This window comes from Gastrolobium bilobum, unplaced genomic scaffold (genome assembly GCF_033153095.1).
Source record: "Gastrolobium bilobum isolate Gb01-03AN ecotype WA unplaced genomic scaffold, APGP_CSIRO_Gbil_v1 utg16078, whole genome shotgun sequence".
NCBI classification, from domain to species: domain Eukaryota; kingdom Viridiplantae; phylum Streptophyta; class Magnoliopsida; order Fabales; family Fabaceae; genus Gastrolobium; species Gastrolobium bilobum.
In genome coordinates, this window is record NW_026896197.1 from 154,530 (window position 1) to 176,791 (window position 22,262).

Genomic DNA, 22,262 nt, shown 5'->3' on the forward strand with positions numbered 1-22,262 from the left:
CTTGGAGGACATGTTGCGAGCTTGCACGTTGGAGTAGGGCTCGGCATGGGATAGGTACCTTCCGTTGGTTGAGTTTTCTTACAACAACAGCTTTCATGCTAGCCTGGGCATGTCGCCCTACGAAGCACGTATGGTAGGAGGTGTCAGACTCCTACTTGTTGGTCTGAGGTTGGGGACAAGGAGATTTTTGGCTTGGACTTTGTCCAAGATACCACCCAGCAGATCCAGTTGATCCGTGAAAAGTTGAAGCAGGCGCAGAATCACCAGAAGAGCTACTATGATGTCAAGCATCGTCCACTGGAGTTCAGTGAGGGTGAGCAGGTGTTTGTGAGACTTTCACCTGTCACCGGTGTTGGTCGGGCACTCGGAGTGAGGAAGTTGAGCCTGCGATATATTGGGCCATACCAGATCATTGGTAGAGTAGGACCTGTTGCCTACCGGCTTCCCTTGTCTCCGAACTTGGCCAACATCCACGACGTGTTTCACGTGTCTCAGCTTCGGAAGTACATAGCAGATCCATTGCACGTGGTGCAACCTGATGATGTGGAGGTTCGGGAGAACGAAAAGACTGCCGTCGGACCACTCAAGATTCTCGATCGTGGCGAGAAGCAGCTGAGGAGCAAGATCATTTCGATGGTCAAAGTGTAATGGACCGGAAGAACTCTTGAGGAGTGTACTTGGGAGCGTGAGGACGAGCTTCTCCAGCAGTACCCCGAGTTTCGAGACAAGTATGTTTTCTGATTTTGAGGACAAAATCCTAAAAAGGTGGGGTGAATGTAAGAACCTGCACCGTTAAATAAGGAATTTAACTGATTAATTATGCAAAATTAGGAAATAATTCCATAATTGACCCTAATAATTATTATGAGGCTTAATTAAGTATGATAAGTGATTAAGAATGCTGAAAGTCGCTTTTCGGAAGAAAAGTGCAGATACCGGTTCTGCTAGTCTGTATAAATGCGTACCGAAAAGTATCCCGGAAAATTATAATAAGTGCATGATAATTCATAGAATAATATATAGGACTTGTAAAACAAGTTTCAAGTTAAAATAATGAGAACTGGTGCCAGAAACTGATATTGGCTATGAAAAACGCGTACTGGAAAGGTGCTCCGAAAAATATAATAAAAATACAATAATTCTTGTAAAATTGAGTAGGTTAAGAATTCAAAGTTTGGGTTTAAAATGCTAAGCGTAGCATCTAAAGTTAATACTGTGTGTTTTAGTGTTAAACCGATATAAATAGGCACACTTGGCATAAAACCCTAGACACTCAGCATTTTCTTACGTGAAGGGTTTCTGACCAGTTCCTATAACACTGTTCCATTGCCTCATTTCACCATTTTTGAGCTCAAGTTGTCACCTTTGCTTGGGTTCTTCATCTTTGAGCTTGTATACACTTGAGAGTTATCCTTGTGAGGGTGTGAGGGTGCATTATCTGAGTCCTTACCACTGTATGAGTCAGTTTTGAGGGCCGAGTTTGGAGGTTGAGTGGTGAAAGCCTTGGTCTTGACATTTGGAGCTTCAAAGTGTCACCTTGATGAAGAAAAGAGTGATCTTGTTGTACATTTTCGTGACTCTTGGTTGCTACTCAGTGGAGTGGTGTAGGAAGCTCTATTTCCCTTCCTTTTTCTGAGTTTAAGCTTGGGTAAGCTTCATCACCTTTGATCATGAGTCTAATTGGTTAAAAATGGAACCTTGATGCATGTAATGGACTAAAGATGATAACCTAACATTGGGTAATGCTTAACACACTTAGAAATGCATGTTTAAGCTTCTGTAATCGGTAAAAGTTGGACCTTTGGTTTGTATATTCGCGAAATGCAGAATCTGGGTTCTGTCGCGAAATATACAGATATTTTGTTGTGAATAATATCAGGATATTGATATCCGGATATGAGGATCTTAATATCCGGATATGGATATCTGGATATTGGAAGAGAGATATCCGGATATTGATATCCGGATATGCCCCCGACGAATATTCGGATATTCTGGGATTTCGAAGAATAGTAGCTGTGTTGCGTGTACAGTAGGCTATTGGGGGTTTGTGGACCCTAGATTGATGAAGTTGAACTTCTGTTTTAACTGAACTAAGTCAGAATCAAGTGGTTAGGGGCTTATGGCTTTGTGTGAAGCCTTAAGACATAAATCGTAAGAGGAAAACGTAGTCTTTAAGTTTATACTTTTGTTGATATGCTTGCTGGTCCTAATCAGATTGTGATCTGCTGTATGTTGGACTTGAGCTGTGTGGACTCTTGGCATTGGATAGTGAGCTTGCAAGGTAAGCTTTCGTGTCCTCAGTTTAGCCATGTTGTGGTTCCACCATGTCCCATGGGGGTATGGTTATATGCATGTTGTGTTACATGCTTTTGATGTTTTGGAAATGCTATTGAGCTGTTATAAGCTAGTGCCTTTATGATATGCATGTGGTGTTCCACCTATACGGTAAGCCTGAGTATGTAGTACATACAATATGGTGAGGCTGTGGGTGAGGTGCAAGCGGTGTCCCTTGTACTACATGTAGGTAATAGACGTATTCCTGCATTTCTCTGGCCAGTAGAATAGTTTAAACACACATGGCATGAATATCTGTTGCACTGCATAGTTTTGGAACTTATATTGATATAAATGCTTTTAGAACTTATATTGCACATGTAAGTGAGCATGGGGTTGAAGATCCTTGAGGACCCCTTGTCTTACTGAGATTTATAGTTTAGAGATCTCACCCCACGTTTGGGGAATGCTTATTTCAGGATCAGGTAATGTGGGGGTTGAGGCCCCAGGCGGCAAGAGGCCAGAGCTGAGTTAGATATTGATGATATTATATGCTGATATGTTGGATGCTGGATATGCTTGCTGTTTTTATGCTTTTAGCTTCATTTTATGATTTTGGATTATCTTGTTGAGACTATGTCGTTTATGCTGTTGATTTGGTGAGCATGGGGATTGTCCATGCCACGTAGACTTGTTATGTCTTGTTTTACTTGGAGTTGTAATAATGTATCAGGATTATTGTCCGGATTACATGATATAATGCCGTGACTTAGATACTCACTTTATATTTATATATTGAGGTATTTCAGTAGATGTCTTATTGCAATTTACATACAGGCGATATTTTATGAAATTGATTAAGTAATCAACTTGGCTAAGTATAATGACGTCATAAGTGATAAGAAAAAGATTTTCCCCATATTTAATTAAGCGCAGCTTAATACGATAGTATGATAACATTACCGGTATACACGGGGTGTTACAGCTTTCAAATCAAAATGCAATATAAAAAGAACACCAAAAACAAATAAGTAAGTTTTACTTTTTACAAATCAAAAAGAAAAAGTGAATGATAAAGTAAAAGTTCTCGTACTATCTCTCTCTGAAATCTTGAAGCGCACACTGTATCTTCTCAAATTGAAATCGGTTGAAACACTCATGTCTTTGCAAATGGTAATCGGTTGAAACGCTGATTCTGAAAATCACGCCTCCTTCTTGGTTATTCGAGAACGTACTGGATCAAATGTTCTTTCTTAGTGTTCCTTTTCAGTTCTTTCTTGCGGGAGCCAACTGAATCAAATTTTGGGGCTTTTGGTACATCTCTTCTCAGTGAAAATTTCCAGGTTCTTTAACTGAAATATATGGGGCTTTTTACGGTATACTCAAGAAACTCAAAATTTTTATGAATCTTTGATTTGAAGCATTTAATCTGAAATTTCCAGATCTATTATTCATATGCTTTAAGGATTTTGAGTGGTATAATCTGAATATTAAATCTCTTGAGTTGTTCATTGATTTAGAGATTTTTTGTTAAAATTGGAATCTGATTTTTCTATTCAAATTGTTATATTTTCTTTTAAATCAGATTTCTTGGTGCCCATTGTTTAGAAAATTAATTGTGTAATATCCAAGCTCCTTGGTGCATTACTTTTAGAGATTTTGATACATATGTCATTGGTTTAATTTTCTGCATATGGCATAAATATATGGAGCTTAGTTTGATATTACTATGAAATATTTGGTATGATAGGACACTGTATTTTTGGATTATTTCACTTGTTACAGTTCTGAAAAATTCTGTATTGGTTGTTAAAATGGAATAGTTGTGTGCTGTAAATCTGTCCTAGGTGTGTGGGTGCAACCGTGTGGGTTGGCGACCTTGTCCTTGGCTTGAGAGTGTGTCTCAAGGCCTGGAGCCTCAAGAATCACTAGGGAAAGTGAAGGTCATGTGTGAGAGGAGTTGGTGAACTCAGTAGGTTCGGCTTAAGAGTATTCTCAGAGCTTGGAGCAGTGTACGCACTAGGAAGATTTTTGATATCTTGTTTGATTGCATGTGTGACGCGTGTTTGTAAAACAGGTACACTTGTGATAAATAAAATATCTGCAGCGACTTCAGTCTGGACGTAGCACCCTACTTAAACTTAGTGGGTGTGAACCAGGATATATCGTGTGTTCCTTGTCTCTCTGATTTAATTTCTGAATATTTTGTTTAGAGACTGACAGTTACACTGATTCTGATTTGAAAGCGTTGTAGCACCTTATAGGTTACGATATAATTGTTGTAGCACTTGAACAATTTTTTTTTCCTGGTATTTGGAAATTAATATTTTTCTATTTTGTTTAAGAAAATTACATTGCTGCGTTTATACTCTATAAATTGCTAAGGTACGCATTCTCTTACTACATTGTTCTTAGCATTGTGAAAAATTATTTTGGGCATATAGGGACTGAAGAAAAATTGTGTAAATGTTTACTGAATTTAAAAAGTTTTTGGAAAAGTTTAGAACACCTATGCACCCCCTCTAGGTGTTCCGTAAGCGTCCTATGTAAGAAGCCACTTGCCCAATAAGTGGTATCAGAGCTTCGTGATCTGAGTGATTGGTCACTGCGAAAGAGTTAAAGATCCTATGGCTTCTTTCCATCAGGATATTCCTCTTGAGGGTGGTTCCACCTATCGCCCTCCGTTTTTCATTGGGATTGATTATCCATACTGGAAAACAAGGATGCAGATTTTCCTTGAGTCGGTAGATCTTAAAATTTGGTAGTGTAGAGGAAGGATATCAGCCTCCAACTAGATTAGATGACAATGGTAAAAGTGTGCTTAAAAAATATACAGAGTTTACTAGAGCAGAATTAGAGAGTTCCCAATACAACTCAAAAGCAAAGAACTTAATAGTTAATGCACTTGGTAAGGATGAATACTACCGAGTATCTTCATGTAAGACCGCACGTGAGATGTGGCTTATCTTAGAAACAACCCATGAAGGTACTACTGAAGTAAAACGTTCTAGACAAAATGTGTTATCTAGAGAGTTTGAGATCTTTGAGATGTATGAGCGCGAGTCTATATTTGACATGCAAAAGTGTTTCATGCATATAGTTACATCACTGAATGCTTTAAATATTTTTCATGATGATGAACTGGTAGTTAATTTTTTTTTGAGATGTCTTACTAAGGAACGGGATGCAAAAGCTTCAGCAATCTACGAAGCTAAAGATCTCTCCACATTGTCCATTGCTACTTTATTTGGAGAGCTTTAGGATTACGAGTTGGAGTTAAACAGAAGGGTTAACCGTGAGTTTAACAAGAAAATTTCAAAGAGTATAACTCTAAAAGTTTCTTCTTCCAAATCCAAGCAAAGTAAGAAAATTACCGATACTTCTTCAAGTGAATCAAGCACCGGTGAAGACGATGAAATGACAATGTTCGTGAAAAAGTTTAACATGTCGTTCACCAAGTTCTTCAACAAGAAGTTCAACAAAAGGAGAAGAAGGACCGACAACCCAAGTAGAAAAGAAAGCAACTCAAAAAATGCTTGTTTTGAGTGTGGAAAGGAAGGTCACTTCCAAAAGGATTGCCCGAACAAAAAGAATAAATATGACAATGGAAAGTTCAAGAAAGGTAAGAGCAAAAAGAAGAGAGCTTACATGGCATTTTCAGATGACACTTCAAGTACTACAAGCTCTTCATCAAGTGAACAAGCTAACATTTGCTTCATGACACAAATTGAAAAAGATCAAATTGAGGTACATTCTAGCCACTCTTCTAGTTCTGTGTGGGATTCCGATTAGGTATGTGATTCTAATTCAATATGTAGTTCTATCTCCTCTTGTGATACCTCTTATATGGTTGGTCCATCATATGATGATTTGTTGTATGCTTATAAATGTTTGCAAGTTGAAAATGAAAAATTAACCTCTAAGGTTAAGAAAATTAAAAATGAGAAAAATTGCTTGCAAGACAAAGTTGATAGTTTGACAACCATTGTAAATGATTTAATGAAAGACAATGAAGATCTTAAAAATGAAAATCTTTTCATGAATTTTCTTATTGGATCATATGATGATGTGAAACCCCCTTCCACTATTTCATGTACTAAATGTGTTGAATTATCTAATGAAGTGGATAGGTTGAAAATAATGGTTGATAGAATGACTAGTGGGAGAGATAACTTGAATGTCCTCCTTGGTAGACAAAGGGTTGAGACTACTAAACATGGACTTGGTTTTCAAAAACCTCCCTTTGCTCAACCAAGAAAGACAAACCAATATCCTCCTAGGTTCATGTCTAAAATACCATTTAAGAAATGTACATATTGTTGCATGAGTGGTCATCTTGTATATCAATGCAATATTAAGAAATATGTCCTAAAAGGAACTAATCTTAAGTGGGTTCCTAAGAGGATTATAAATGTGAGCAACATTGCTTCAACATCTTATGGACCTCAACCTAACACATCTAGCATGTTCTTTAGCCCTAAGGTTAAGAACATGATATATGTTCCTTAGAAAACTTAGTGAGCATGTATGCATCATGTGCCATGGACTGTTGTATTTGATAAATCATTTTGCACATAATGTCTAGTTGTTGTTTGGTGTTTAATATGACATGCATAGACTGTTTTTAACACATCTTATGTTATAAATGTTCTATATGTGGATAGAAAGTTCACTTCATGCACTACATGCCTATAAAGTTGAATAATCCAAATATGACAACAAGTTCTTTTGCAACATCCTCCTTTATACAATGTCAATTAGCAATTTTGGTGAAATATAAAATTGTTGTGTAAATTAGATTACATGTTTTATATGATAAATGCTTGATCTTGCTAATGTGCCTAGAAAGGCAAGTGTGGAAGATTATGTTGTAGGTATTTGAAAGAAAATGGAAATGAATGAAAAGATGAAGATTCAATTGAAGATATTGGCAAATTGAAGAACCTCTTAGACTAAGCCAAAGAGTTACAAAGAATCAAAACTTGGTACAAGACATGGGTAATCTTTTAATATATGAAATGCTTGTTATATGCTTTATCCAATATTGATCCTTATTATATGCTATAATTGATTTTGATGATGTCAAAGGGGGAGAAAATATAAATATCATCAAATTGAGCTTATGAGCTTATGCATATTGTAAGTGGGAGTTTTTGAGAAGTTTTGAGAACATATGTATGCCTTACTTTTAATTACCATAATAATTCTTAGTATGCATATGTTTAGGGGGAGTATGTGATTACATGATTTTAATATCTTATGCTACTAACCCTTACTTGTTTGAATTTGAGTTTAAATTGCCATTATCAAAAAGGGGGAGATTGAAGACCTCCTAAGCATTATGGAGTATATATTTTGATGATGACAAAGGGTTTACAAAAAGTCTCAAATTGAAGAGGGAGTTTGAAGATACAAGTCGTTAGGTATTTTTAGATATTTTGTTACACACAATATTATATCATATAGTATCTTCCTAAGCTCCAATTTATAACATTACATTTCATGCATTTAATTTCATATTAAATAATATTGATTAGTTTCGTTTGTTATGGTTAAGATTTAAAATTTAAAACAATTAAATAAGTATTATAGGTTTGGTTAGAATTAAAAAATAAATCAATTAGATATTCAATATAACTAAAATAAAAAAAGTACGTTACCTTTTCAAAAACTAATAAGGAAAGCAAATCAGTAATCAGGTAAAGCAATTTGCATTCACGTGGATGTAAAAGTTGCTTTAAAAATAATAATATAATAATAATAAATATTAAAAAAAAGAAAAGGAAAGCTATCAGGTAAAGAAAATTGATATCATATGTATTCACGTGGCTTTCAAATCAAAATGCAATATAAAAAGAAAACCAAAAACAAATAAGTTAGATTTAATTTTTACAAATCAAAAAGAAAAAGTTCTCGTACTATCTCTCTCTGAAATCTTGAAGCGCACACTGTATCTTCTCAAATTGAAATCGGTTGAAACACTCATGTCTTTGCAAATGGTAATCGGTTGAAACGCTGATTCTGAAAATCAGGCCTCCTTCTTGGTTATTCGAGAACGTACTGGATCAAATTTTCTTTCTTAGTGTTCCTTTTCAGTCCTTTCTTGCGGGAGCCAACTGAATCAAATTTTGGGGCTTTTGGTACATCTCTTCTCAGTGAAAATTTCCAGGTTCTTGAACTGAAATATATGGGGCTTTTTACGGTATACTCAAGAAACTCAAATCTTTTATGAATTTTTGATTTGAAGCATTTAATCTGAAATTTCCAGATCTATTATTCATATGCTTTAAGGATTTTGAGTGGTATAATCTGAATATTAAATCTTTTGAGTTGTTCATTGATTTAGAGATTTTTTTTTTAAAATTGGAATCTGATTTTTCTATTCAAATTGTGATATTTTCTTTTAAATCAGATTTCTTGGTGTCTATTGTTTAGAAAATTAATTGTGTAATATCCAAGCTCCTTAGTGCATTAATTTTTGAGATTTTGATACATATGTCATTGGTTTAATTTTCTGCATATGGCAGAAATATATGGAGCTTAGTTTGATATTACTATGAAATATTTGGTATGATAGGACACTGTATCTTTGGATTATTTCACTTGTTACAGTTCTGCAAAATTCTGTATTGGCTGTTAAAATGGAATAGTTGTGTGCTGTAAATCTGTCCTAGGTGTGTGGGTGCAACCGTGTGGGTTGGCGACCTTGTCCTTGGCTTGAGAGTGTGTCTCAAGGCCTGGAGCCTCAAGAATCACTAGGGAAAGTGAAGGTCATGTGTGAGAGGAGTTGGTGAACTCAGTAGGTTCGGCTTGAGAGTATTCTCAGAGCTTGGAGCAGTGTAGGCACTAGGAAGATTTTTTATATCTTGTTTGATTGCATGTGTGACGCGTGTTTGTAAAACAGGTACACTTGTGATAAATAAAATATCTGCAGCGACTTCAGTCTAGAAGCACCCTACTTAGGCTTAGTGGGTGTGAACCAGGATATATCGTGCTTCCCTTGTCTCTCTGATTTAATTTCTGAATATTTTGTTTAGTGACTGTCAGTTACACTGATTCTGATTTGAAAGTGCTGTAGCACCTTATAGGTTATGATATAATTGTTGTAGCACTTGAAGTGTTTTTTTCCTGGTATTTGGAAATTAATATTTTTCTGTTTTGTTTAAGAAAATTAAATTGCTGCGTTTATACTCTATAAATTGCTAAGGTACGCGTTCTGTTACTACATTGTTCTTAGCATTGTGAAAAATTATTTTGGGCATATAGGGACTGAAGAAAAGTTGCGTAAATGTTTACTGAATTTAAAAAGTTTTTGGAAAAGTTTAGAACACCTATGCACCCCCCTCTGGGTGTTCCGTAAGCATCCTGTGTAAGAAGCCACTTGCCAAACAGAGAAATCCTTGAGGACCCCTTGTCTTACTAAGATTTCTGTTTAGAGATCCCACCCCACGTTTGGGGCACATTGTAAGAACCCGCACCGTTAATTTAGAAATTTAATTAATTAATTATGAGATTAATGAGATAATTCCATAATTGACCCTAATAATTATGAGAAAGCTTAAATAATTATGATAAGTGATTAAGAATGCTGAAAGTCGTTTTTCTGACGAAAAGTGCAGATACCGGATCTGCCTCACGGTATAAATGCGTACCGATGAAGAATCTCAGAAAATTATGAAAAATATGTATATGTCACTAGAAAAATATATAGGACTGGCATAACAAGTTTCAGGTCAAAATAATGAGAACTCGTGTCAGAACTGATACTGGCTAAGTAAAAGCGCATACTGGAAAGGTGCTGCGAAAAATAAAATAAAAATATGAAAAATCTTAGAAAAATGAGTAGGTTCAAATTCTAAAATTTGAGATTAAAATGTTAAGCGTACCTATTAGCTCTAATACAGTGCGATTAAAACTTAAGTGGCCTATATAAGGCCTTGGCACATGATCCTAGGTCTTTCATTGTGCCTTCTACGTGAGAACCCTTGCAGCTGATTAGCCTCCACTGTTCCATTTCCTTCTCTTCTTTATTTTGAACCAAGGAGCCACATTTCTCCATGAAACCTTCACCAAAGCACCTTTGTTGAGTGAGAGTTGGTCTTGTGAGGGTGTTGGGTGCTCCATAATATTGTGTGAGCTTCTGAGTTGTGGTGTTGAGAGGGATGACTTCCTTGTTGGTGGAGTATGAGCCATTATCTGTTGTGAAGAAGGTTCAAGAAGCTATCTTTGGTGAGAAAGGATCTTGCTTGCTTGTCATTTTCGTGCTCCCTTTTGTAGCAGACCTTAGAGGCTGAAGTGAGAGCTCCAAGAGCCACCTTGTTTCTGTTTTGGACCTTGGGTAAGCTTCACCAACCTTGATCATGAGTTTCCTTAGTTAAAAATGAAGCCTTGATACACGTAATAAGCCAAAGTTCATAACTTAAGGTTAGGTAAGGTTAAACACACCTAGAAATGCATGTTTAAGCTTCTAGAATTGTTAAAAGAGCAACTTTTGGGAAGGATATCTCGTGAAATGCAGAACTGCATTCTGTCGCGAAATATCCGGATATGGTATCCGGATATGGATATCCGGATATTGGGTCTTGTGATATCCGAATATGCATATTATGGGAATTTTGAGACAGTAATGATACTGTTCATACAGAATGATATTTTAGGTTTGTGGACCCATGATTGGTTAATGTGGACTACTGTAATAATTAATCTAAGTCAAAATCTAAGTGATTAAGGGCTTAGGGCTTTGTGAGAAGCCTAAAGACATAAAACGTAAATGGAAAGCATTTTCTTTATGTTTTATGCTTATAGATTAAGAGTGTTGATATGAATGTTGGTATAAACAGACTGTGAGAGTGCTGTTTGTGGACCTTGAGCTTGGTTGGACTCTTATTTGGATAGTTAGCTTGCGAGGTAATCTTTTGTGTCCTTGGTTTAGCCATTGTTGGTTCCACCATACCCCATGGTGGAATGGTTTATATGCATGATGTGTTTTCATGTATTGATTTATTGAAATGCTTTTGAGTTGTTAAGTGCAAATGTCCTATGATATGTATATGATGTTTCGCCTAGATGGGATGATGATCCTGTGGGCAGGTACGTCATGGGCGTGTACTGTTGTGGGTTGTAGACGTACGTACATCCTGCATTCCTCTGGCCAGTAGAATAGTTAACACACATGACATGATTATATGCTGCATTGCACTGATTTTGGAACTTATATTATATTACTGCTTTTGAACTTATATTGCACATGTAAGTGAGCTTGGGGTGGAGAAATCCTTGAGGACCCTTTGCCTTGCTGAGATTTCTGTTTAGAGATCTCACCCCACGTTTGGGGCACATATTTCAGGTTCAAGTAACTCGGGTGGCAGGAGGCCGGAGCTGAGTTAGACATTGCTGCTTTTACTGTTATGATTGGATGCTGGCATGTTTTCTGCTATCTTTATGATTATGTTTCTATTGTTGAGACTCTGTTGGGTTTGTTGCCTTATTTGGTGAGCATGGAGGTTGTCTATGCCACATTGATTTGACTATGTCTTATTTTAGATTTGAGATGTATTAATGTATCATGAATATTGTCCGGACTACGTGTTGTAGATCCATGACTTAGATACTCACATATTTATATCTTGAGGTTATTCAGTGTAGATAGCTGTCTATTCGCAATTTCATATAGGCATCATTTTGAAAGGAATTAAGTAATCAACTTGGTAATTGATAATGACGTCATAATTGAAAAAAAAAAGTTATTCTGCATTTTAATTAAGCGTGGCTTAATACGATGACATGTTAACAAACCGGGTATACACGGGGTGTTACACACATTTTCAGGTTCAGGTAACTCGGGGGGTTGAGACCTCGGGCAGCAGGAAGCCAGAGTGAGCTGGGATTTATGCTTTTATGATGATATGCTTGGATGTTGACCTGCTTTATATTTATTATCATGTTGTAGTTGTTGAGACTCTGTTGGGCTTTTTATTTGGTGAGCATGAAGATTATCCATGCCACATTGAATTGACTTTGTTGATTTAGATAAACGTTGTATAATGTATCAGGATTATGGTCTGGACTACGTGTTGTAGTTCCGTGATTTAGATACTCACGTATTATATATGAGGTTATTCAGTGTAGATAGTTGTTTATTTGCAATTTACATACAGGCAATATTTTGAAAATGACTAAGTAATCAACTTGGTAATTAATAATGACGTCATAATTGAAAAGAAAAAGTTATTCCGCATTTTTATTAAGCTCTGCTTAATACGATGCTATGATAACAAATCGGGTATACACGTGGTGTTACAGCTAGACACTTCTGTCACTCAGAAAAAACAGTCATTAAGGACCAGAATAAGTGGCATAGCAAAAAATCTATCCCTTTACAAGCTTCTTGTTTTTGGAGGCCATTGACTCCATCCAATGGCAGACCTAGATGGTCACTTCTGTCCGCACTTGCGGACAGGAAGTTCTAAATTTTTTTTTTTTTTTAAGTATAGTAGTATAGTATGATGTTGGTTAGATTAAGTTTTGTTATACAACGAGGGATGAAATGAAAATGAATGGAATAAGATAGGATGGGATGAGATGTCGTATGTTTTATTGTATATTTTAAGATGCCATACAACAAATCATCTTGGTTAAAAAAAAGTGTTCGGAATAATATTTTATGTTAAGGTGAAGTTTTTTTTTTCTTATTTATAATTTTTTGTTTTTTAATCTCTGTATGGAAAATGATATTGTAACAATCAAGTATCGTTACTATCAATATTAATACCAATCAATTTTACCGTTAGATCGATTATGTGGATCCAACGGTTATATTTATTTTCATCTTTGTATGGTTATGATCCCCCATATTTAAAGTGAAAGCATTAAATATAGGAAATTATAATCATACAAAGATGGAAATAAATATAAAGTATTAAATATGGAGAATCATAACCATACAAAGATGGAAATAAATATTACAGTTGGATCAGCATAACCGATCTAACGGTGAAATTGATTGGTAGTAACACTACTTGGTTATTACAATATCCTATCCCTTAATGCATTTGAAATTTTCTTTAAATTTTTTTTCGGGAGCACTGCCCCCAAACCAACGTCACTAAATATGCGGACATAAACAATATTTTCTGGGTCCACCACTGACTCCATCAATGTGAGTTTGAAGGCATTGTTCCTACAAATGTATCAAGATTTAGTCACAAACATGGAATTATGAGTTCGACGATTTCCCTTGACGTAAAAGATAATATTTGATTTTCCTTTCCATTTTTCTAATTTTCTTATGTGGGAAATTATTGTGCATGCAGACCAATAAATTAGACACCATTTAGGGATTTGCGTTTAAGTTTGTAGTTGTTGTCATGAGATTTGCAATTGATTCAAATATTACATCTTCTTGCTTACGAGGTAAAAGAATTTCATGCACCAACTTAGAGTGGTCTCAAATTTGATCAAGCCCTTAGAATTGAACTTCCTGCCAGACTCATCGCATTGCCGTTGCCCCAGAGTTTCGGATTTATATTTAATTTCATCAAAATTTAAGTTGTGTTGTTTGCATCATCCACTGACAAGTACGGACGAATTCATTATTATGCGACTTGGGCTGCATTTACTACGTTAACTGCTGACATGATGACTATACCATAGCAGATGGATATCTCATATCTGTTCATCTGCATTTGTAACCCACAACATACTTAATTCAATTTATAATCTTCAGAGTTACAGAGTTCTCGATTTTCATTTGATACATAATCGATAAATAAATGTATGGAAGCTGTTCAAACAATGCTTGGTTCTCCTACATTTTTTCCAGTCACCGTGGACCTCGCTTTAAACTGTGCTAGAGAAAAGTGTGAAAACTAACATGGCTGCTTTCCTTATTGCAGCAGCTGTTAGTTGCTGTTTGCAAAATTAAATGATAATGTAACTCGGTCTTATGAAAAATGTAGTGTGAGATTTTTTAGCAAATTTATCATATCATCTAAAGCATCTATTTCTACATATAAAGTTTCTTGCTTGGTAGTATTTGTGCTTATTAATATTTTTCCTATAAAGTAATTATAAAATTTTTATTAAGTTATGTATTAATTATAATTTCAAAAATATACCCGAATTTAATTAAGTTATCTTTCATTAAAATAGTTAAAATATCATAACATCATTAACATTTTTTCATTTTAGTGCGTAAAGATACTTAAATATGAGCATAAATTTAAAAATAATTAATAATTTGTATTTTTCAAAATTACAAATTATTGAGACAAAATATATTTTATAAATGAAAAGATTGATATTTTTAAATGGAGAGAAATTGTTTTTTTTTTTAAAAGTTCAATCTAATTATGACATTGAACTTTCAAGATAGAAGGATGTTACACCAAAAAGTTTACTCTACGGAAAAAATCAGTCAGTCAGTTACGTTTCATGTTTTAGCATTTACGAGCTAATATACGCTATGTGATATTTTTCTGCATTTCTTTAAGGTGTTTAGCATTTACAATCTAATTATGACATTTAGGAGGCGTTTGATATAAGGTGTTTTTTTAGGATTTCTCAGAAAGTGAAAGTGGTAATTGTATTTATTCATACAAGAAATTTTAAATTTTCTCGGGAATCTGATTTTTTCGAAATTTTATTTTGTTTGTAATTTTTTTTTTTTGAAAATACCATTCAGGAATACTATCTAGGGGTGGTATTCTAGGATTTCTATGACAAGAAAAAATTTAATACAACTAAAGATAGCATCAAAAAATTAATCCAATATTCCGAGGAAACTGATCTTTCCATCATATTCCTGGAAATCGTGATTTTCAGATAAAAAAAATTTCTCCTCTACGAAACGTCATATAAGGGAAAAAGAAGTATCCTTCTAAATGACATAAGTTTATATCTTTTTAGGTGGTTTACACAAGATATGACCGATCATATTTTGTATAAATATAAAAAGTTACTTTTTTTCTCTTTTTCCATTCATATCGCTAACGTGTAAAGTGAAAAAAAAAGTAACTTTTTCAAATTTACACACAATATAACCAGACATACTTTATGTAAGTAACTAAAAGAATACAATTTATATCCTTTTAAATGACACACCTAACCCTTTTCTTTTAAATGTGGTAGTTGTTCGAACTAACTCAGGAAGCGCCACAGTGGGCAGTGGCCACATGATCTGCACTATTTGCGGTTCGATTTGAATTACCAATTATTAAGGGTACGTTTGATGGTGTTCTTTTTTTTCTTTTTTAATTATTTGATAGAAAATTTAATGAAATAAGTGTTTTCTGTATTTTTTTATTTTGAAAGTTAAAATTAAAAAATACTAAACAAAAACAACTTAGACCTATAGTCTGATTGATTGTTTTGTGTTTTTTGTTCTTCAAACTGTTTTGTAAAATAGTTAATGATATATGTATTTTTTTTATTTTAAAAGTTAAAAATTAAAAATTAAAACAAAAATAATTCAGACATGTTCTTTTTTTTTTATACTGATATTCATACATGTTATGTAAATTTGATTCTAAAAGTAAAAAAATAGTTATAATTTTAGAATTACATTTATAAAACAAGCCTTATCAAATAGATTTTTTTTTTCGAAAATAAAAAACTATTTAAAAACAGTATTCAAAATTTCAAATATATCCATATTTTCTAAATTTGATTCTAAAAATAAAAACACAGTTATAATTTTTAAAATTATTTTTAAAAAATAACTCTAATTTAAAAAGTTTTTTTTTTCTGAAAATAAAAAATTATTTTAAAAAATAGTATTCAAACATGCCCTAAGTTTCATATATTTAATTGGCAATAGTAGTACTTCAATTTATGCGAAAAACATTTGGATAAAGTTATTTTCTAAACCCAAAAAACATAGTTCTGGGTTTGAAAAATAAATATCGAATATTTTAAAAAAATTATTTATCTCTTGTAATATGAAAGCTTTTAAATATTATGTATTTTTTTCTCAATTACTTTATTTTCTTTGAAAGAAATAATATTAAAATCTAATATATTTATTTAATATTTATAACATAAAAGTAAAAAGAATATTTTTCTTGTTAAAAAGAGATATAATTATCTTTTGTAATTTCAAAATAGTATTGTTTTTAGATTTAAAAAAAAAATACAAGACGTTTTAGAAAATTTATTTCTCTCTTGAATTATGGGATATTCCAAAATGTTCTGTACGCTTTTTTAAATTCTAAAACGATATTATTTTTGAGTCACGTGAGATAATTTTATCTCCTTACACTTTAATATATTTATAAAAAAAGGAAGGTTATACTTACAACCTGTTTTTTACAACCTCTTACAACCATATCTTAACACCGTTGATTTCTATCAATCAACGATTATCATTTATTCTGAATTAATAATTAATTAATAAGTTTAATTTGCGAAAATCATAACCGTTGATTGACGAAAATCAACGGTGTTAAGATATGGTTGTGAGAGGTTGTAAAAAAAAAGTTGTAAGTATAACCTTTCTCTTATAAAAAATATAAAAACAAGGAAAATTGCATTCAATATAAAATTATCTCCCAAAACTTAAAATAATTTCGCTTTGAGATTTTTGGAAATAATTTTATTTTATTTTATTTTGAATGAAAAATTCTTTTTCTTATTGCAGCTAATTTTATTTAATTATAATCATTTTAATCTAATTTTCTATATATTTATTTTACTGATTTTGCAATCTAAACAAAGGATGAAATGAAGTATAAGAAGCACTTTCCTTGATTGGCGTATCAACGAGGTAGCCCACGGGCCACCCACTTTACGGTATCAATTACACTTCTATAGATTTCTTCACGAGTCACAACCTCACTCAGTTCTCGTTTATTTATTTATTTTTAACTTTGGAGATCAATGATTTAGTGCAAGGAATTTTTTTCTTCGATATCTTTATACTTTCTTGTTTGTGGAAGATTAAGTAACGTTTCTTAAAAGAAATAATATTCTATTATTTTATCCTAAACTAATAATAATAATAATTGTTAGCAAACAATTTAGGCATGTATGCGTCGTTCATTCCATCTGTTTTTTTTTTTTATAAACAAAAGGCCTAAGTCCAAACAATCAGTGAAAACAAACTAAACCCTACACACCACTGTCCTAGTCCTACTGACAGCAGATATGTCACCAAGAAGTAAAAGCTGAATACCAGGAGGAGGATCCCTCCAAATTTGATACAAAATATTAACATCTGTCTCCAAAATAGAATTAGCCATCCAGTCTGCGCATACATCTCCTTCCCTGTGAATATGCTTGAAAATCACATTCCACTCTTTATTAATCCATGTCCGTATACGAGTTAACAAATGACACTCACGGACTGCTTTCCCTTCCTTGGAAAGCACAGTGATCACACTAGAAGAGTCACTTTCAATGATGATGTTTCTATGTCTTTCGTTCCAAGCCAGTTCCAAGGAAGTGAGAGAGAAAATGGACGAGAAAGTTTAAAAAGAGAAAGTAAAGAAAAAGAGGGAAAATTGAAAAATATAAGATGAATTAGGCGGGAGAAAGAAAAAATAAAAGAAAATAAAAAATTCGGAAATGAGTTTGGCATTGCTTGCAGCTATGTGGGTTCAGGGAGGATAAATACATGAGGAGAAGAAGGTTTAACACGTGCCCTAATTTGAAAGCAAATTTGAGATTTTTCCAATATAAATAGGCGTAGCTAAATTGCCATAACTAATTAACGTTTTTCCTTGTAGTGTAATCCTTAATACGTGAAAGATCTAACCGAAGTAAGGGCTTACATCCTTTATTCAGTTGGTCACCAGATGCTGAGAATGCCTTCATTCAACTTAAGGCTGTCATGTCTCATACACCTGTCTTAAGGTTACCTAAATTCGAGGAGCTGTTTGTGGTGGAAACGGATGCATCAAACCATGGAGTGGGTGCTGTCTTACTTCAAAGTGATCATCCCCTTGCTTACTTCAGCAAGAAATTGGGTCCACGATTAGCTAATTCCTCCACTTATATCAGAGAGTTATATGTCATAACTTCAGCGGTTAAACGTTGGCGCCAATGTCTGTTAGGATCCAAGTTCATTATTCGAACTGATCATAGAAGCATCAAAGAATTACTCACTCAGACCATTCATACAACAGAGCAGCAAAAATACTTATGCAAGCTAATGGGGTATTCCTTTACTATTGAATACAAACCAGGTCATTCTAATCAAGTAGCTGATGCTTTGTCACGTGTCTTTGATGAAGAGGGTGCTTTGAGAGTCTATTTTTCTGAACCCAAGTTTGATTTGCTTAGTGGGATTAAAAATCACAATGGGAATGACCCTCAGCTGTTACAACTTCATCAGAAGCTCCAAGTTCAACCCAATGGTGATCCCTACCTGTCAATTCGGGATGGAGTGCTTATGTACAAAGGTAAATACCTTCTTAGTTCTTCCTCCACCTTAATTCCCTTACTCTTACAAGAGTCTCACTCTTCATTAATTGGTGGACATGCTGGAGTCTTGCGAACTTTTTTGAGATTATCAGCTACCTTTCATTGGTCATCCACGAGAAATGATGTCAAATAGTTTGTGTAGAATTGTCAAATCTGTCAACAGATTAAATATGAAACCTCCAAGACTGTTGGGTTGTTACAACCTCTTCCAATTCCTGAAGGAATTTTTGAGGAGTTGTCCATAGACTTCATAACTGGGTTACCATTATCCAAGGGATTCACAACCATCTTGGTGGTAGTTGATAGACTATCCAAATTTGCTTATTTTGGATCATTACCTACTTCTTATACAACATTCACAGTGGCCTCATTATTTTGTGAATTGATTGTTAAAATTCATGGGTTTCCTTGTTCAATTTTAACGGACAGAGACCACATTTTTTTAAGCAAATTCTGGACTCATTTGTTCAAATTGAGTGGTACTACATTACGTACAACTTCTTCTTATCACCTATAATCTGATGGGCCAAACCGAGGTCACTAACCGATACTTGGAGCAATACTTGCATTCCTTCTGTTATGAACAACCGAATCAGTGGAGCAAATTTTTGTGCTGGGCTCAATACCATTATAATTCTGCCATTCATTCTGCTATTGCCATGTCCCCATACCAGGCTGTGTTTGGGAGGCCTCCAATTATGATACCATTTTATCCACGGGGTTTAGTCAAGGTAGAAGCAATTGACACACTGCTTCAACAGCGTAATGAAGTCCTTGCTCAACTTAAACTTCATTTACAACGCGCTCAGAACCGTATGAAGATCCAATTTGATAAACATCACAAGGAACGTTCCTTTCAAGTGGGGGAAAAAGTTTGGGCTCGTTTACAGCCTTATAGACAGGTTACTGTGGAGAGGAGAGCTAATCACAAGCTAGCTAAGCGTTTTTTTGGCCCCTTTGAAGTATTGCGCAAATTGGGAGCTACTGATTATGAATTGCAATTACCTATTGGAAGTCAGATTCACCCAGTGTTCCATGTCTCTCAACTCAAGCTGTGTCTTGGTTCGGCACCCATTGTTTCCAATCCACTTCCCTTTATTGTTGTAGACAACAGACCAGTACAAGAGCCTGTGGCTATATTGGGTATGCGTCCCTCTTCTTCTTCTGCTTCACACTTGCGTGAATTTCTTGTTCAATGGTCTAACTCAGTCCTTGAAGATGCATCTTGGGAAAAGGAAGACGAATTGTGTAGCTGTTATCCAACTCTTGACCTTGAGGACAAGGTCGTGCTTGAAGGAGTGGGGAATGTTACACTAAGGAGATCAACTAGGGACAGGAAGTACTCTTCTAGACTCACTGATTTCATATCCTGAAGTCTATCGGTGTTAAGCAAGTCTTGTAGTGGATTATGATGTGGCAAGTTAGTTGAATAACATGTGTTAGTATTGCATGTTAATAGCAGTTAGTTAGTTTGTTAGGTTACACGTGTAACCAGAGGTATTTGATGTATAGAAGTGAGAATACTATAAGTATACATTGTAATAGCATTGAAAGGATCATCAATAAAAAACTACTTCATTCTTCTCTGTTCCTCTTTTGGTTCCCTGTTCTTGTCCTTAAGTTCATCAAGAACCTAACACATAGTAAATTGCACACCTATTTTCGACTCATACAAAGGCAAAACACTCTATTTTAGCTTAACTCTAAACCTCAATCAAAACATAAAAAGTTACCTGATATGCTTTTTGAGAATAAGCAGAGTTCTATGCATGTTTTAAAATAAAGGATTCTAACCCGAAGAGTAGCTTAGTTGAAAATTGAGCTCAAGGGTTTGTTTGGGGTCTTGGGTTCAAACCCTGCATCAAGCAAATTTTTGGAAAAAGTCTGGGGGACAGAGGATGTCTCTCTCATCGATGGAGGATTGGTTTCATCGGTCCTCCGGTGGTGAAGTCTAGGGGTGTAAATGGGCTGGGCTTTGGCCTTCCTGGACTAAGCCTACGTAAAAAAATATTCCGCCTATCTGGCCTACTAAAGGCTTTATTTATAGGCCAAGTCTGGCCTATTTTTAAAAATTAGAGAGCCTGATATGGCCTACAAGCTTTCTAGGCCTCCATCGTGATATATTTTTAAAAAAAAATTTTTAACAATTTTTAAAATATTCGCTTGACATTACAAGTCATTAACGTGTTCATAAATTGCTAGATTTTTTTACACGAGATATAAATTTCACTAGTGAGCATTAAAAATTTTACAATAGTAAAAAAAATAACTAAAAAAATATACTGAGCAAAGTTTCATTCATGCATACACTAGTACTTCTCATAAGAAATAAAAAATGATATACAAGAAAGAGTCAACATAATACCCTAGCTCTATAATGTATATCAGAGAGGAATAGAGTCAAAGAAATTGGGAAAATAAAAAATACAATTACTAGGTCAACCAAAGCTGAAATAAAGTTTACAAGAGAATATCATTTTTTGAAATATCTTTAAACCACCATCAAGACAAGGGTTGGTACTAATTGCCACCTAAAATAAATATTTAATTTAATTTTTAAAAATTAAATAGGCCAGCCTACAAGGGTTTAGGCCAGGCTTGACAAAATTGGCCTACGGCCTACTTGTTAAAAAGGCTTCCTTATAAGCCTAAGCCTACTCCACTTTTCAGCGTAGGCCGGGCTAGGCCAGGCTTAACGTAGGTTGGGTTGTAGGCTAGGCCAGGCCAGTCTGGCCTATTTACATCTCTAGTGAAGCCCAATGCACCTAGTGTTCCAATGAAAGGGTAGCTTTCGGAGCCGTACTCTTAAGATAAGGTAATCGGAAAATGTTGAATGAGGATACTTTCAAGTTGTACAAAAAATATTAATAAAAAAATAAACGATTCTAATATTACAAAATAAAAATAAAAATCAGTACTAAGCCAAAACAAGGATTTGTGAAGTGGAAATAAGATTTCCTTTGATTCAAAAATAAATTGCATCTTCTAAAACATATTATTTTTTAAAAAAAAAATTCTTTTTGTTTTTATTTTTATTTTTTGGTTTTCTTGAGATATCCTCACCGATTTGGATGCGTCTAATCCTTTTTATGAAATAGAGGGTGGAGGTAGGGCTGGCAATATGGGCCAGCCCGCCCCGGCCCGCCCCGGCCCGCCACTAGCCCGCCCAAAATGGGCTGGCCCGCCCCGGCCCGTTTTGACAAAATGGGTTGAATTGAGTAACCCAGCCCGTTTTATGAGTGGGCTGGCGGGCTACGGGCCAGCCCGCCTAAAATAAAAAAAATATAAAAATAAAATACAAAAAATTAAATTCTGCATAAAATCACATAAAAAAATCTGCATAAAAGCATACAAAAATCTGTATAAAATCCTAATGTGCTTATGAAACCAAGAAGATCAGTGTTTAATAATCTGCATATAAATATGCATCTTTCAATCCAAAAATAATAATAAAAAAATAAAATCATATCAGGATAAAATAGAATAACAAAACAAGTAACAAAGTGTTGTATGAGCAGTCCAAAACAATTCAAAAAAGCCACTTGCAAGCAGAGAAATCTAAGATA

General features: G+C 34.5%; 1 protein-coding gene across 1 annotated transcript in view; it reads left to right on the forward strand.

Moving 5' to 3' along the window:
• Positions 1 to 6,069, forward strand: part of LOC133298197 (GDSL esterase/lipase EXL3-like) — a gene marked incomplete at its 5' end in the record, with an annotated part of 38,011 nt that extends 31,942 nt beyond the window's left edge. Inside the window, 2 exons of the mRNA XM_061497455.1 lie at positions 5,114 to 5,421; positions 5,539 to 6,069. Coding sequence (XP_061353439.1) covers positions 5,114 to 5,421; positions 5,539 to 6,069 — 839 coding nt within the window. The remainder of the gene's footprint in view (positions 1 to 5,113; positions 5,422 to 5,538) is intronic.
• Positions 6,070 to 22,262: the final 16,193 nt, after the last annotated feature.